This window comes from Podarcis bocagei, assembly GCF_964188305.1.
Source record: "Podarcis bocagei genome assembly, chromosome: 2".
Taxonomy (NCBI): Eukaryota; Metazoa; Chordata; class Lepidosauria; order Squamata; family Lacertidae; genus Podarcis; species Podarcis bocagei.
The window spans coordinates 78,466,140-78,482,861 of record NC_138126.1 but is presented as its reverse complement, the minus strand read 5'-3'; the positions used below and the strand labels follow the sequence as shown (position 1 = coordinate 78,482,861).

Genomic DNA, 16,722 nt, shown 5'->3' with positions numbered 1-16,722 from the left:
GGGCATGTACAGAGTCCATCTCCCTTCCCAATGTGGTATTTCTGTATTTAATAACATGATTTCACAACACAACAGTTCCTTTATCTTTCTTTTTTAATTTTTTGATTCCTGGTAACAGTGATTATGAGAGATAAGAAATATCATTATATAACCAATGTTTGAGTTCATTTCATTTATATTTATATTTAACATAATCTCCTGGATGAGACTTAACCCATGGCGTACTGTGGAAATGAGTTAACCCCTTTTTTGCACAGATCCAAATAAAGTAAAATCTACCATAAGATGATAAATCAAATACACATGAAACACAGATGAGCTCTTTGCAGTGGAGCCTGTTCTCTATGAACCAGTGACAGCATTTTGAATTCAGCATGCCATACAATCCTATTCCCGTCTACTCAGAAGAAAATGTCATTGAATTCAGTGGGACAGACTCCTGGATAAGTGTACACAGGATTACAGCCTAAATGTTCCCAAGCACAGAATTTCCTCCGGAAAGTAACATAAGTCAACAGTCAAGACAAATTCTGACCAGCCTTATACTTCAGGGACTAGACAAAGAAATGTACAGTGGTACCTCGGGTTACATACACTTCAGGTTACAGACGCTTCAGGTTACGGACTCCGCTAACCCAGAAATAGTACCTCGGGTTAAGAACTTTGCTTCAGGATGAGAAAAGAAATCGTGCTCTGGCGGCGTGGCCACAGCGGGAGGCCCCATTAGCTAAAGTGGTGCTTCAGGTTAAGAACAGTTTCAGGTTAAGAACAGACCTCCGGAACGAATTAAGTACTTAACCCAAGGTACCACTGTATTCTCTTTTCAGTTGAAATAATCGTATCAGTTCCTTGTTCCATTTTTTCTATCAGTGCAGAAAACTGTGTAATCATACCTCCCTGCTTTTTAAAAGAAAACATTTGCATTTAAAAATAAAGGATTGTATTATTATAAAGGAAAAACTAACCTCTCAAAAGAGCCAAAAGGACTCATTCCATTAAGCTGGCATCAACGTGGTCAGTCTTGAGCTACGATGCTGGGGAAACTGAGAGCCTCACAACTCACCAGAGCACAAAAAGCAATTTACCAGGTCCACACCCAAAGCTCAGGAATGCATTGAAGGCCAAACACCTCCTGGGTGCCTTCAGGAACTCAGCTTCCTTATTAATTTCTGAGGTAGTTAGGATTCTGAGCAGGCATTTAGAAGCATCTCCCTCCAGCCCCTCCATTCAATCCCCAGCAGAACTCCTATACGTTTTACTAGTTTCATACCCTCCATGTGTCCTAATTTTCCAGAAGCCACTCCAGCTTCTGGTTTGATTTTGGAATGTCCCTATTTCCCCTGCCAGTGCTGCCGCTGCCAAGCTCAGGGAGGAGAATGAGCTGGCGCTGGTCCCAAGCAGCAGTGGCAAGCAGGGTCAGATTTAGGTTTGATGAGGCCCTAAGCTACTGAAGGTAATGGGGCCCTTTATATGTTCAGCTGTCCTTTGTCAACAACAAATTGTCATTGTTTTATGTGTTGAATATATGCTATATGGTACTTTATGGACCTAATAGATATCTAAAGCCATTTGCATGTGCAGAATGTAAGTACCCTATATATAGAAATAAGCAAACTAGTGATATTTTAGGGAGCAGGCAAGCAAGCAGGGCCCATTACAGCCATACCTCAGGTTAAATATGCTTTGAGTTGAGCGCGTTCGAGTTGCGCTCCTCGGCAACCCGGAAGTAATGGAGCACGTTACTTCCGGATTTTGCCGCTTGCGCATGCGCTCAAAATGACGTCACGCGCATGCGCAGAAGCGGCGAAAAGCGATGCATGCGTGCGCAGACATGTCGTCGCTAGTTACATTTACCTCTAGATATGAATGGGGCTCCGGAACGGATCCTGTTCGTATCTAGAGGTACCACTGTACTTACATCATAGTAGCCTACACAACACAAAACACTGTTGCTGTATGTAGGTTTTATTTTATTTGTTTTTTAGCTTATATTTTGGAAATGTACATCCAGGGGGTTTTTTTCTTTAATTTTTGGAGCCCCCCCAAGAGAATAGGGCCCTAAGCTATAGCTTGTTTAGCTTATACAGTACGTAAATTTAGCACTGGTGGCAAGGCATCATCTGGTTGCCTCTCTATGGCTGCTGCTGCCAGTCTCCTCCCTTGGATAACTCACAGTGGCTGCTGGAGAGTGAGCAAGGAGAGGCTGGCATGGAAGGAAACAACAAGGACTTTGAAGTGCAATAGTTTCCAACTGGGAAAGAGCCAAACCTGCATTCATTCATTTTGTTCCCTTTAGGAGCACTACTCAAGTTGATCTGCTATAAACTGCAGCAGCCTGACCCTTGGCACAGAGCCACTATATATATTTTCTCTCTCCCCCTCCCCTGGCCAAAAAGCCAGTATTGTTATAATTTCATTTTCTATCTGCAAGTCAAGAAACGACTGAAAGAAAACAAACATCTTCCTCTTTTACCATCCTTCTGCTTTATTCTAAAATGACAGTAAGGAGCAAATATTTGTAATTAAGTTAAGGCATGCAAATTAATAAATATGGTTAGCCAAAGCTTGAGTAAAGCTCAGGGAAGTATGTGTCTCTTGCTATATAATTAGAGTCTTGTGAAATGCATCATCATCTCGCATATGCCATCAACAAGCTGGCTTTTTCCTCTGTGTTATCTTTTTAGCAGCTCTTTCCCCATCCCTTTTTCATTATATGTACAGCTCAGTTGTGAATCTCCATCCTGGATTAATGAGTGGCAAAATAGTTCATTGCAGCCTGTTCTAATCTAATGTCATTACTTCAGCTTTAGAAGAGCACTGATGTGACTGAAAGCTGATAGCTACTGTTTTTCAGTGACCAGCATCCTTGCCTACCTAGGCAAAAGTATTGCAGGGTGTTCAAATTACAGAGAGAGGGAGCAAAGGGGTCCTGGCTTGCTTATCATTTCTACTAGCCCCGAACAGAAACCACTGTTTTAGAAGGCTATGCAGAGGCGAAACTAGGCTTTCTCTCACAAATACTCAGTTCGCCTCTCCCCCCCCCTCAATGTTTGCATCCACATCCACATGCGCACACACCTGAACACAATTGTTTTTGAAGGGCACAAAAAGTAGGCAATATATTATCTGAATACAAAGTTGTACTTTCTAATTCTTTTTTTTTATTTGATCCCTTGCATTTTCTTTCAGCCCCTTTCCTCTTAGGCAGGCAGGCATGGTAATATGTACCAAGCCAACCATCCACCCTCCCCCATAGAAAAGCAGTAAGGAGCATGCCAACTTGCCAAGTTCCTCTGAGTCTTTTACTCCAGAGCACATTTTTTTGTAGCATGGTTGAGTTGGAGAGACCAAGTGGCCTGACACAGAATCAGGCAGTTTCATGTGTAGCTGCGTGTCCCCCCCCCATTTTCATATTGCTAAGGAAAGGCAGCCCCGCCACTTCTCCCCACAGCTCCGCGCTCCGCATGTCAAGCCCTTCCCACAGGAAAGGCTCTCCTCGGTGCTAAGATATAAATATAATAATAAGAATGGAAACTGAGAATGATCCGGCACATATCAGAATGTAAGTCGCATTGAACTCAGTGGGACTTACTTCTGAATAAAAATGCTTATAATTGCAGCATAAGACTTCACCCAGTTAAGGAGGTCTGATCTTTCCATCAACGTCAACTAGTCCAACCCCCTTCAATGCAGGAATTTTTCACCCAACATAGGGCTTGAACTCACGACCCTGAGATTAAGAGTCTTATGCTCTACTGACTGAGCTATAAAAGGATTAGACAAATTCATGGCAGGTTATTGATGGCTACTAGCCACAATGGCTATGTTCTCCCACAACCGTTGGAAGCAATTTTCCTCTGCTGCCGCATTCAGGTCCTGCTTGTAGCCATTAGCATCTGGCTAGTCATTCAGAGACTAGGATGCTGGATTAGATAGGACTGATGCAGCAGGGCTATTTTATATTTTTAAGACATTAAAAATGGTAACAGGACATAAACGAGGATTTATTACTCCTGCCCAGCCACACAGATGGGAAAGGAGTGCAATTGTGTAGGGTTAGGGCCAAGGCACTTGGCAAATTGTAGCACCAGCCAGCTGTGCGGCGGCTGGAGGAGTGGATTGGAGCGAGTCTGCAGAAAACTGGGGGACCTTCACCCACAACCGACTAGGGAATCAGAAGCTGTGTGGGAGATGAGGCTGCGACATGGCTTACGAGAGGGCGGCAGTCCACCCAGAGGCAGTGAACTCACCTTAGGTAGCAGACAAATATCTTAAAGGCTCTTGAGAACAGTGTGAATAGCAACAGAGCAGGGAGAGCTGCTCCACCTGTAGCCCAAAGAGTAAAATGGCTGACAGGCTAGGAGCCTCAGTGGACCCCCCTGGAGGCTTCACCTGGGGCAAAAGTACTGGCTAGCCCCCCCCCCCCCGTTACGGCTCTGAGGCTTTGGATGGGTGATTTTGCTAAATCAAAAGGCGTAGGGGACTAGTTGGGAGTTGGCTTATGGATTTCATTTAGGGCTCCTTATGCCCCACCCCGGAATCTGATCACTGGCATTATGTCTATGAGCAATGCATACAATTTGTTCTCAGACAGATTAATAAATTGCAAACTAGATTTGGATCGTTGCAATCCACGTGTCTCTTTGGGAGCCAGTTGCGTTATACTTAATCCTTTGTTCACTGATGACACCTGGGCTTTTTCTGGGCGGAAAAAGATAGGATGTGAATTTCCCCAGACTTTGGAGCCTTGTCACTGGCATCATTCTAGCGAACGAAAGGCATCCACTTATATGGGTTGTTTTCAAGGAAAACAGTCATTTTTAGTCATTGTATCTTTGGCTTCCAGGAACAGTTGCCAGGTTGCAACATGGAATAAAAAAACAACCCTATACATTTAAAACAGCTGCTGAATTGAGAGAATTGGGAGCTGAAGCTTCTGCTGTCTATTCTACCCATGGTCCTGTCATTCCTTTCCCCCCTGCGGTAATGAGAGGGATGCCTCACTGGTAACATGTCATAGTTGACAGGTCAATGAAGGCAGAAGAAGGCCTGGTTGCCCCTTCCCCTCATTCAGCAGCAGTTTTAGAGGCAATGGGGTGGAGGAATCTCTGGGTTGAAACCAGGGTTCCCTGGTCCCAGGACTATCCATTTCAGAGGATTAATTTTAGCTGGCCTGTCCTCGTGTCGTCAGGCTCAACGTCTAAAGAGGCCTAAAGAGAACTGTTGAAAGCATTACGGGACACATCCAAAGTCCTATTTCACAATAACATTACAGTGGTACCCCGCAAGACGAACGCCTCGCAAGACGGAAAACCCGCTAGACGAAAGGGTTTTCCGTTTTGGAGACGCTTCGCAAAACGAATTTCCCTATGGGCTTGCTTCGCAAGACGAAAGCCCATAGGGAAATCTCCGGGACAGGGCGTCTTGCCCACTGTCCTCGGACCTCCTCCCGCCGCCAGGCTTCGGAAGGCTGCTCCGAAGCCTGGCGGGGGGCGGAGAGGTTTTTTAAAAACCCCGGGACAGCGGAGGACTTCTCCTTTGTCCCGAGGTTTTTTAAAATGCTGGCGGGCGGCAGCGAAGGCTTTGCTGCCGCCCGCCAGCATTTTAAATTTGCCCCGGACAGCGGAGAAGTCCCCCGCTGTCCCGAGGTTTTTTAAAATGCTGGCGTCTTCCCCTTTCTCCCCGGACCTCTTTTGAAGCAAGGGGCGGCAAAGGGGAGAAGCGATCTTCTCCCCGTTGCCGCCCCTTGCTTCAAAAGAGGGGACAGAGGGAAAAGCGTGCGCCTTCCTCTCTCTCTCCCCCCGACCCCTTTTGAAGCAAGGGGCGGCAAAGGGGAGAAGCCCGACCCCCAGCATTTTAAAAACTTCCCGGGACACGGGGAGATTTTAAAATGCTGTTCCGAAGGGGGGCTGGGGACACCTGCCCCAGCCGCCCCACTTCGGAAAGCTGTTCCGAAGTGGGGAGGGGGGGTGGGGACACCAGCCCCAGCCGCCCCACTTCGGAAAGCTGTTCCGAAGTGGGGAGGGGGGGTGGGGACACCTGCCCCCGCCGCCCCACTTCGGAAAGCTGTTCCGAAGTGGGGAGGGGGGGTGGGGACACCAGCCCCAGCCGCCCCACTTCGGAAAGCTGTTCCGAAGTGGGGAGGGGGGTGGGGACACCTGCCCCCGCCGCCCCACTTCGGAAAGCTGTTCCGAAGTGGGGAGGGGGGCGGGGACACCTGCCCCCGCCGCCCCACTTCGGAAAGCTGTTCCGAAGTGGGGAGGGGGGGTGGGGACACCTGCCCCAGCTGCCCCACTTCGGAAAGCTGTTCCGAAGTGGGGAGGGGGGGCGGGGACACCTGCCCCAGCCGCCCCACTTTGGAAAGCTGTTCCGAAGTGGGGCGGGGGGCGGGAACACCTTCTGAAGGCGGGCAGGGGGTGAAAGTCTTTGTCCCCCCTGCCTGCCTTCCCAGGGGCTTTTAAATCGCCCCGGACAGCGGAGAAGTCCTCCGCTGTCCGGGGCGATTTTAAAATGCCGCCCGCCAGCATTTTAAGATCGCCCCGGACAGCGGAGAAGTCCTCCGCTGTCCCAGGGTTTTTTTAAAATGCTGGGGGTGGGAAGAAAAGCCCTTGCCCCCCCAGCCTTCAGAAGAGGTCCGGGGGCAGACTGTCCCCGGACCTGGTCCGAAGGCGGTTTCCCTAGGAACACATTAATTGATTTTCAATGCATTCCTATGGGAAACCGTGCATCGCAAGACGAAAAAACCGCAAGACGAAGAGACTTGCGGAACGAATTAATTTCGTCTTGCGAGGCACCACTGTACTTATTATTTTCCAAAGCAGCAAGGAAAATGCATGTATGTGGCTAAAGACTTTGATAGGCTTTATCTGTGCTGAAAGGGGAAATTTCAAATTAAGGATTATAACATTCATCCTATTTGGAGAAGCTGAGGCACATATGTATTATATGCCGGGGTTTTTTTATGCAGGAGAACTTCCATCAGCATATTGTGTTTTGTTCTGGATTATTATTACTATTATTTTTTTTAAAAAAAACCAAGTTATCAGTTTTTAAACAGGTGGAAGAAACTCAACACCAATGACTGATTAATGAAATGTCGTATTTTTCGCTCTATAAGACGCACACGACCATAAGACTCACCTAGCTTTTAGAGGAGAAAAACAAGAAAAACAATATTCTGAATCAAATGTTGAAGAGGATTTGCGTTGCTTTTGCTGAAGCCAGAACATCAAGAGAGATCGCTGCACAGTGAAAGCAGCAATCCCTCTTGCTGTTCTGGCTTCAGCGATAGCTGCGCAGCCTGCATTCGCTCCCTAAGACGCATACACATTTTCCCTTGCTTTTTAGGAGGGAAAATGTGCGTCTTATAGAGTGAAAAATACGGCAATCACTCTCTTTTCACATTTTCTTTTTGTAAGCAGTATCAAGAAATCGAGGTGCACATTAAATACCTCAGAACCAGAAATTCCTCCTCAGCCTTTTAGGGTGTTAAGTCTGAACTCTTCAGCTTGGTTTAGTGCAGTGGTCCTACTAAAGCTATTTCACACCATAATGGACTATCTCATTTCCAAACGTAATCTTCACACACTCTCTCTCTCCATCCTCATTTTTCCAGTCTTGTCAAATAACAAATAAGAGCACAAATGAATGAAGAGTATTAGCCTTTTATTTCAGCTCCTCCTTTATGAATCATTGGCGGCTTGAGTGACACATAAGGCAGAACTTTCAATTTCAATGAGAGAGAGGGGGAAAAGTGTCTTACTTGTTGGATGGTACATTGTCTTGTGGGCTTTGTTAATGCTAGTGATTTATCTCCCCCCCCCCCGCTTTGTCTGACACATGCATGTCTTAAATTGAGTCTTTAATCTTTATTATTCTTGCTCTAGTGGTTTTAAGAATTTAAAATCAGCACTGATCTAGAAGAATGAGTAGTTCTTGTGTTGCCCTGCTCTTAGTCAGCTAACCTTTATGCTGAGGTATATGAAGGTATGTAGCAGGATAAGCTGGTTCTACAGGAGTTAAGGGACTTTCAGCACACAGCAAAATATATCCTATTGCTTGATAGTAAGTCCCCTTGATTCCAGTGCAACTTAGGACGCTTACAGACAGTCACTATTTTCAGGTGGGATTCAATCATAAACTACCAGCAAATTCACACTGCACAATAATAGCTGGTTGGGCGGTATTTTGTAACAAACCAACTTCCTCCAAATATTGAACATTTTACAATAAGGAAATTGATGGGAAAATGGATTGGGAAGTATGGGAAAATGCTTGCTTCGATGAAACATCATCTAACCTCCATGCAAACAAATCAGAATAAATGCTCATTAAATAGCAAACATTTTCTAATCTCCCTGCAAACATCTCAGGCTGAATGCTCAATAAACAGGTCATCTAAATACACCTTCATTTCCGCGAAAGACTCACAGAGTTGGAAGAGACCCAAATGGATTGTCTAGTGCTATCTAATACAATAAGTCCTTGAGATCATGAACTCTATCCAGCTTTTTGTTTAAAAGCTTCCAAGACAGGATATGTAACAAGCTTATGTCATTGCTGAACAGCTCTTACAGCTGGGCGGTACTCAACCTTTAGTTCAGCTTTGTCCCTGAAAATTAAATCCAGTTGCCCAATTCAACATGGAGCTCTGCGCCCGATTAAGCCCATGCACATATCCCTTCACACAGGAGGTGGTGGCCACTGGTCTAGACCGGACCAAGCAAGCCTTCCTGCCCAGCCAGCCAGTCTATCACCTTCTCCTGGGCCCCACCTCCTTCTCAATCCTAGCTGGCTTCCAAATTCCAGAGATACTTACAAGCCACATAAAGTAAAACCAGAAAACTCAGTGGAGGTGGCAATCCAGAAGACAGGCAATGTATCTTCCTCTATCACTTTTCCTCCCCCACGTTGTCTTTGGAAGTGCTCACTCATGGGGGTGGGAAATCTGCTATCCACCCTCGACCGACATGAAGAGATCAAATGAGGGCAGTGGGAGCATAGTGACCCACAACACAATGAGCACTCCCAAAGATGAATAAACGAAATGGTGTGGAAGAGGAACTCCCAAAGACAAACAGTCCTCTCTGAAGAGTACAGTGTCTAATCGTATGCATATTGTTTTCTTAGTGCTCCCAGCGTCTTCCTTACAAGCAACACTAAAAAAGAATGAATGTGGATTTACCTGAACAGGTGTGCTGTATGGGAATTCTATTTTCTCATGGTTCTGGGTCGTCACTGAGGGGTTGCTGGAGCTGATGAGCACAGGAGAGCTGATGTCTAGATTCTGCCGCCCCATGGGTGAATGGACCATCCTGTTGAGCGTATTTAAGGCTGTTGTGATAGAGAACTGCTTCACACTTTTCCTTCTCGATTCGGAGAAAGTGGGTGACTCTGTGCCCTTTGTTCTGGGCAAGGATTTTCGCAAAGGTGAACCATATTTCAGCTGGGAGGACTGGTGACTTTTGCTTGTCTGAAGAAGTTGCCGTGCTGTCGTATTTGGCTACAAGAAGGGGGAAAATAGGGAGATGAGATTTTGCTGTTGTAGGAGCCCAAGAATTCAAAGCCAACAACTCCAGGAAATGCTTGCTTTGGAGTCTTTGTCTACAGTGGTACCCCGCAAGACGAACGCCTCGCAAGACGGAAAACCCGCTAGACGAAAGGGTTTTCCGTTTTGGAGGCGCTTCGCAAAACGAATTTCCCTATGGGCTTGCTTCGCAAGACGACAGCCCATAGGGAAATCTCCGGGACAGCGGGGAAGCGCAGCGCGTCTTCCCCACTGTCCTCGGACCTCCTCCCGCCGCCCAGCTTTGGAACGAATCTCTGATGCCGGGCGGGGGGGAACGCCTCCTCCCGCCGCCCGGCTTCAGAACGAATCTCCGATGCCGGGCGAGGGGGGGGGGACGCCTCCTCCCGCCGCCCGGCATCGGAACGAAGCTCCGATGCCGGGCGGGGGGGGGCGGGGACACCTTCTCCCGCCGCCCAGCTTCGGATGGCCTTCCTGAAGACTTGGGGTGGGAGGAGGGTTTTCCTTCCCACCGCCAACATTCAGAATGCTGTTCTGAATGTTGGCGGTGGGGAGGAAAAACCCTCCTCCCACGCAAGCCCCGGGAACAGAGGGAAAGCGCTGCGTGCCTTCCCCTCTGTTCCCGTACCTGTCCTGAAGGCTTGCGGTGGGGAGAAAAGCCCTTCTCCGCACCTCCAGCCTGGCAAGCGGTTTCCCTAGGAACGCATTAATTGATTTTCAATGCATTCCTATGGGAAACCGTGCTTCGCAAGACGAAAAACTCGCAAGAAGAAAAAACTTGCGGAACGAATTAATTTCATCTTGCGAGGCACCACTGTACATGCTAATGACATGTGAAGGGCATGTGTGTGTGTAGGGTTTGACCTCGCAAAGTGGACTTGGAAATGCTCTGCGATTGCATTGTGATTGTGATGTGCCATGTTCTACTCCAATCTATTTTTTCAAATACTTTGCAGGATGCAGTGAACTCTGGACACAGGGCTGAGCATTCACAATATCTTGCCAAAATCCCTGAAAAGCCAGGCTGTGGGCATTTCCCCACAGAACTAATACATATACAAATGAACTCAGTCTCAGCTTAGTCTAGAGTTGGGCCTGATTTCTATGGCTTAGGTAAAAATAACACTGAGAAGCAGTTATTAGGCTTCAGCAGGTATCTGGATACCCGAAAGGCCATCTCACCCCATATATACCTAGTCAATCACTATGCTCTGCAGGTAAATACCATATTATGAATAGGTCCAATCCACACAATATTGGAATTGGGTCTTTAGTGTTGTGGCACCTGCCTCTTGGAATTTCCTCCCCTTAAAATACAATCTGTGTTGTCTTTTCGGCACCCACTTCCTCTACCAGCAATCCATTTAAGTCGCGATATTTCACTGGAATTGTTTTAAAGTTCTTTTTTATCACATTATTTTTGCTACCCTGGACTCCTTTGGGAGGAAAATAAATTAAATAAATAAACGAACAGGGGTGGGTTTTTTGGATGTAAATGGGACTGTGCACCCCAAACTGAAGAAAACAGCTATTACATGGGACCAGTTGCCCTTGACAACAGCTAGACTCAGCCCTCATTTGAAAACCGCCCTCTATTTCTATCATAGTAGTTAATCTTTACATCCAAATCGCTTAGCTGCCTGCTGTGTACCATTATAACGATAAGCACTGAGATATTCATCCAGTTGGCATTTGACACAGACTTGTAGTCTTGAGATCTAATATTATCTACCAACTATCCTGTGGCAGGAATGCATTTCATTCTGCAGTCTTATTTGACATTCTGGAGTGTGTTTACATAGGAAGTTTCCTGTTTGGCATGTGGCAGAGCTGGAACACTTCAGGCAAGAACTTTGTATGCAGTCTATGCTAAAAAGGTAGGTAAATGTTCCTTATGGATTATGGATGGTTAGCTCTGTCAATTTTGGTTTCTCTCAATTTTTCAGTTTTCCAGCCTTAGGTTTGTTTTGTCCACATTAAGAAAACAACAACATTTTATTAAAGTTTTAAATGATGAACACAATGCCAATACCAAGAGAATATAGAGCCGAGGTCAGCAACCTTTTTCAGCTGTGGGCCGGTCCACCATCCCTCAGACCATGTGGTGAGCCGGACTATATTTTGAAGAAAAATATGAACAAATTCCTATGCCCCACAAATAACCCAGAGATGCATTTTAAATAAAAGCACACATTCTACTCATGTAAAAACATGCTGATTCCTGGATCGTCCATGGGCCGGATTGAGAAGGCAGTTGGGCCGCCTCCGGCCCCCGGCCCTTAGGTTGCCTACCCCTGATATAGAGTATCTCCTTCCCTGCTAGCATAAGTGGACATTCCCATTTCTTTCTTCTTCTTCTTCTTCTTCAACCCCACGCAGAAAGCTTCTTTGGGCATAATGTAAAACAAAACTGGCAGGTGTGTGTGCGTGTAGGGATGGGGTAGGAAGATGATACTGTTAGAAAACACAGTGGTATTTGTTACTGTCTTTGCGGTGAAATGATGCAGAGTCTTGTGGCACTTTCAATACCTATTGTGTCATAAGCGTTCATAGACTAGGACCCACTTAATCAGATGCAGTAGTGTAATTCTCAGTTGGTTCTAGGGGTTCACTCCTCTGAATTCCAGTTTGCAGCACTTACAGTTTGCTGTAGCTTTCACTTCCTATTTTGCGTCTTTCCCCACCCCAGCTACTGATGCATATGTGGGTATTGGTAAGTCACTGCAAAAAGGAGGAGGAGGGGGAGGAAGGGGGGGAAGGAAGGAAGGAAGGAAGGAAGGAAGGAAGGAAGGAAGGAAGGAAGGAAGGAAGGAAGGAAGGAAGGAAAGATCTTTACATATGACTCCACCAATATTTGGTGTGTTTGTGTGTTTGTTTGCTTGTTTGTTTGTTTGGCTGGTGTGTGTATGGACTCCACAGCCCAACCCGTGAAAATAATATTGATGCCACTGATCTCATTAAGATCGAATATTTGCTATATTATGACCCCCAATATGTAAACAGCCCGTATGCATTGGTCACACACTACACAGAATCTTGATGCAGCCATATGCCTGGGCTCATCAGTATTGGTCTCTCTACTACCTTCCACCCTCCCCGTCCTCCAGTATTTATCAATATGCACATGTGTAGTGTTATTGGAGAAAAGATGTGACTGAACTCAATGAAGTGGCAGCATTCCTTACTAATTCTATACAAAATTGGGAAATAGTCCACGTAGTTCACTGCCACCATCCCTCAGCTGCCTTGAGAGCACAGGACAGATGCTTTTATTTATTTATTTAAGGTTGCTCCCTCCGACTAGTCCTAACTCTCCAGTCAGTTGAGCCTCTGTCAGCCCTGTCCCCTGTTTATTCCCTTCCCTTTTCCAATGGATGGATGTGTCAGAACTGCCTCAAGAAGCCTGGCTTGCTTTTACTGGAAGCCTCTCTTCTCCCTGTGCTGGCCCTGCAAAGCCATTGTCTGTTAGATCTCATAAAGATAATCTCTGAGAACATGTAGTACATGTACAGGCATTGATAGCTATTGCCCTGAGTAGCTTCAGAACATTGTTCTTACCTCCACAAACAAGATGGGGAAAATTCCAGTTCTGTCGCCTAACTTGCCCTCTGCCCAGTTCTCATCCACCCGGCTGATGACAGTAATTATATCACCCTGAAAGGCAATGGTAATAGCATCAGTATTAATAATAATAATAGCAACAACAGACAGTTGTCAACATACTTCTCTGTGCTTGATAGATAACAAATGGGTTTGTCTCTTGTACCACAATGAGAGATGAATCATGCTAGCCTTGGCCTTTATATCATTAAAATATGAAATAATGCATCATTTAATGATCATTGCAAAGTCAAGAAGGCACTCCCCAGTGTGGCCTATTAAATCTCACCTATTTGTTTTTCAAGGTGGTATACAACCTTTTTTATGTTAAAAAAATATATCAATAATAAGGCAGCAAATAAAAGCATAACTATTATTTATTATTTCGTCCCTCCAGTTTGGAGACCAATATTATCCTAGGAGGAGCAGTTAGCTCTGGAGATTAGCAGTGGGCTGGCTCTGGTATGTGAGTCCTGACAGGTCACCAACAATGTCAACCCTTGCCCTAGATTGCCCTGGAATGCCTTCTAGACTATTGCTCGAAGCAGCTCACAATAACAGTAGTTTTAAAAACAAGATGAGTAATGTCCCCCCTCCACATGGTTACTCATATGATTCCAATTCAAAGTGATGGTTTTGACCTTTAAAGCTCTTTACAGCTCAGGAACTCCTGATTTGCACCTACCCAGACCCTTAGAACTTCATTGGAGACCCTTCTCCAGGTCCCTCCTCTGAGGGAAGTTCTGACGGTGATGACAAGGGAGAGGGCCGTTTCAGTTGCTGCTCCTCATCTGTGGAATGCTCTCCCCAGTGAAGTGCACCCAACACCCTCACAGACATCCGTTCAGCATCAGGGAGAGACCTATATTTCTCCCTTTCAGGCACAGCAAGTGGTGGGGGCTGAGGGGTCTTCACCCCCCCCCATTTTCCAAGGAGGTGGCTGGGCTCCCCCCAAATCCTGTGGCCCTGCTCTGCCTCCTCCTCCCCACCAATGTCACACGGGGAGGAGGAGGCCGAGCACGGAGCTCAGATCTGTGCCCCCCATTCCCCACCTGGTTCATGAGCGCTCGCATGCTAGGTGGGGGCAAGACCCATCACATGACGTGTCATGTGACACACCATGTGATGCGTCCCTGCAATGTGGGGGGCAAATCTGCGCCCTCATCCCCTTTGATTGACAAAGCTGATTCTGTTCTATTGTTAGTGTGCTGCCCTTGCTTCCCATGGCTGTTCTGGGTGTGTGTTGCTTTTGGTATGTTGTATAAAAATGTTAATGCTTTATATGAATTTAAATTTTGGTATAATGTATTTATGTTTATGCTTTTAAATGTAAGTCACTTGGGGACTTTTCAGGTAACATGCAACTAAATCATTTAAATAATAACAACAAACATCCCATTCAATCTCTCATTGACTCTGAAAGATTACATGCCCTCTGGTAAAGATTTGTTTCATCAAGCTCTTTGATGGATGAAGAGAGAACCTGTAAGGTGGGCTTCTCTATGTATAGAGTTGCATATATTGGGTATCACAACCCAAAAGGCTCTGTATCTTATTGCCACACTTTAGATAAGGATGAGACATTTGCAGCAGGACTTCTGGGATGAAATTAGAATAGGGGAGGGATGCACAGGAGGAAGTGACCTGTGTAAAATAATAAATAATAATAATAATAATAATAAATTTTATTTATATCCCGCCCTCCCCAGCCAAAGCCGGGCTCAGGGCGGCTAACAACAAACAAATAATCAGACAGTAAAATAGTTACACAATCTAAAAATATTTCATTATAAAAATTAATTAAATCAAATTGAAGGCAACCAATTAAGCAAAATTCTGTGCAGGTTGCCAGAGGAGGGAGTCAGGCTGCACCCTGACCAAAGGCCTGGTGGAACAACTCTGTCTTGCAGGCCCTGCGGAAAGATGTCAGGTCCCGCAGGGCCCTAGTCTCTTGTGACAGAGCATTCCACCAGATTGGAGCCGCAGCCGAGAAGGCCCTGGCTCTAGTTGAGGCCAGCCTAACCTCTCTGAGGCCTGGGACCTTGAGGATGTTATTATTTGCAGACCGTAGGTTTCTCTGTGGGGCATACCAGGAGAGGCGGTCCCGTAGGTACGAGGGTCCTAGGCCGTATAGGGCTTTAAAGGTTAAAACCAGCACCTTAAACCTGATCCTGTACTCCACCGGGAGCCAGTGCAGCTGGTATAGTACCGGGTGAATGTGATCTCTCAGCGAAGACCCCATAAGGAGTCTCGCCGCGGCATTCTGCACCCGCTGGAGTTTCTGGGTCAGTCTCAAGGGCAGCCCCACGTAGAGCGAGTTACAATAATCCAGTCTGGAGGTGACCGTCGCATGGATCACAGTGGCTAGGTCAGGGCGAGAGAGATAAGGGGCCAACTGCTTAGCTTGGCGGAGATGAAAAAATGCCGCCTTTGTTATAGCTGTAATCTGCGCCTCCATAGAGAGGGAGGTATCGAAGATTACACCCAAACTCTTAACGGACGGTGCTGGCACTAATTGCACCCCCGCAAGAGATGGGAGTTGCCCCCTCAATCCCATATCGTCCCGCCCCAGCCAGAGGAGCTCTGTCTTTGAAGGATTTAACTTCAACCGGCTCCCACGTAACCATCCAGCCACAGCTTCCAGACATCTGGTCAGTGTGTCTGGGGCCGAGTCAGGATGGCCATCCATCAACAGATAGAGTTGGGTGTCATCAGCATACTGATGGCAACCCAGCCCAAAACTCCAGACAAGCTGGGCAAGGGGGCACATAAAGATGTTAAAAAGCATCGGGGAGAGAATCACACCCTGAGGCACTCCACACACCAAGGAGTGGCGCGATGACAATTCCCCCCCAAGCGCCACCCTCTGTCCCCGACCAGAGAGAAACGAGCGCAGCCATTGAAGGACTGTGCCCTGGATCCCCACATCGGCAAGGCGGTGGTCCAGGAGTTCGTGATCGACCATGTCAAAGGCTGCTGACAGATCTAGAAGAATCAGCAGCCCCGACCCGCCTCGATCCAGCTGCCTACGGAGATCATCTGTTAGGGCGACCAGAGCCGTCTCGGTCCCATGACCAGCGCGGAAGCCGGACTGGAATGGATCCAAAGCAGATGTTTCATCCAGAAACCTACCAAGCTGTTCAGCAACCGCTCTCTCAATCACCTTACCCAGGAATGGAAGATTCGAGACCGGGCGGTAATTGGATAGATCTGAGGGATCTAATGATGTTTTCTTTAAGAGCGGACGCACCACCGCCTCCTTCAGTTCCGCTGGGAATATCCCGGTGCCAAGGGACAAGTTGATGATATCCCCCAGGGGGGCCCGCACCTTGTCTGGACACGCTCTAATCAGCCATGACGGGCACGGGTCAAGAGGACAGGTGGTGGGCTTTCCAGCTTGGAGAAATCTGTCCACATCGGCTACCTCAGGCATAGGCAAACTTGGCCCTCCAGCTGTTTGGGGACTACAACTCCCATCATCCCTAGCTAACAGGACCAGTGGTCAGGGATAATGGGAATTGTAGTCCCAAAACATCTGGAGGGCCGAGTTTGCCTATGCCTGATCTACCTAGTGGATTTTTTTAAAAAAAAACCTC

General features: G+C 46.8%; 1 protein-coding gene across 3 annotated transcripts in view; it reads right to left on the bottom strand.

Moving 5' to 3' along the window:
• SH3RF2 (SH3 domain containing ring finger 2) overlaps positions 1 to 16,722 on the bottom strand; it is an 87,245-nt gene that overhangs the window by 29,328 nt on the left and 41,195 nt on the right. For 2 of the 3 annotated variants that reach the window (XM_081181024.1, XM_081181023.1), the window contains 2 exons: positions 13,085 to 13,180; positions 9,185 to 9,502 (listed from right to left, as the gene is read on the bottom strand). In XM_081181024.1, coding sequence (XP_081037150.1) covers positions 9,185 to 9,502; positions 13,085 to 13,180 — 414 coding nt within the window. The remainder of the gene's footprint in view (positions 1 to 9,184; positions 9,503 to 13,084; positions 13,181 to 16,722) is intronic. The other variant, XM_081181025.1, reaches the window with a different exon arrangement.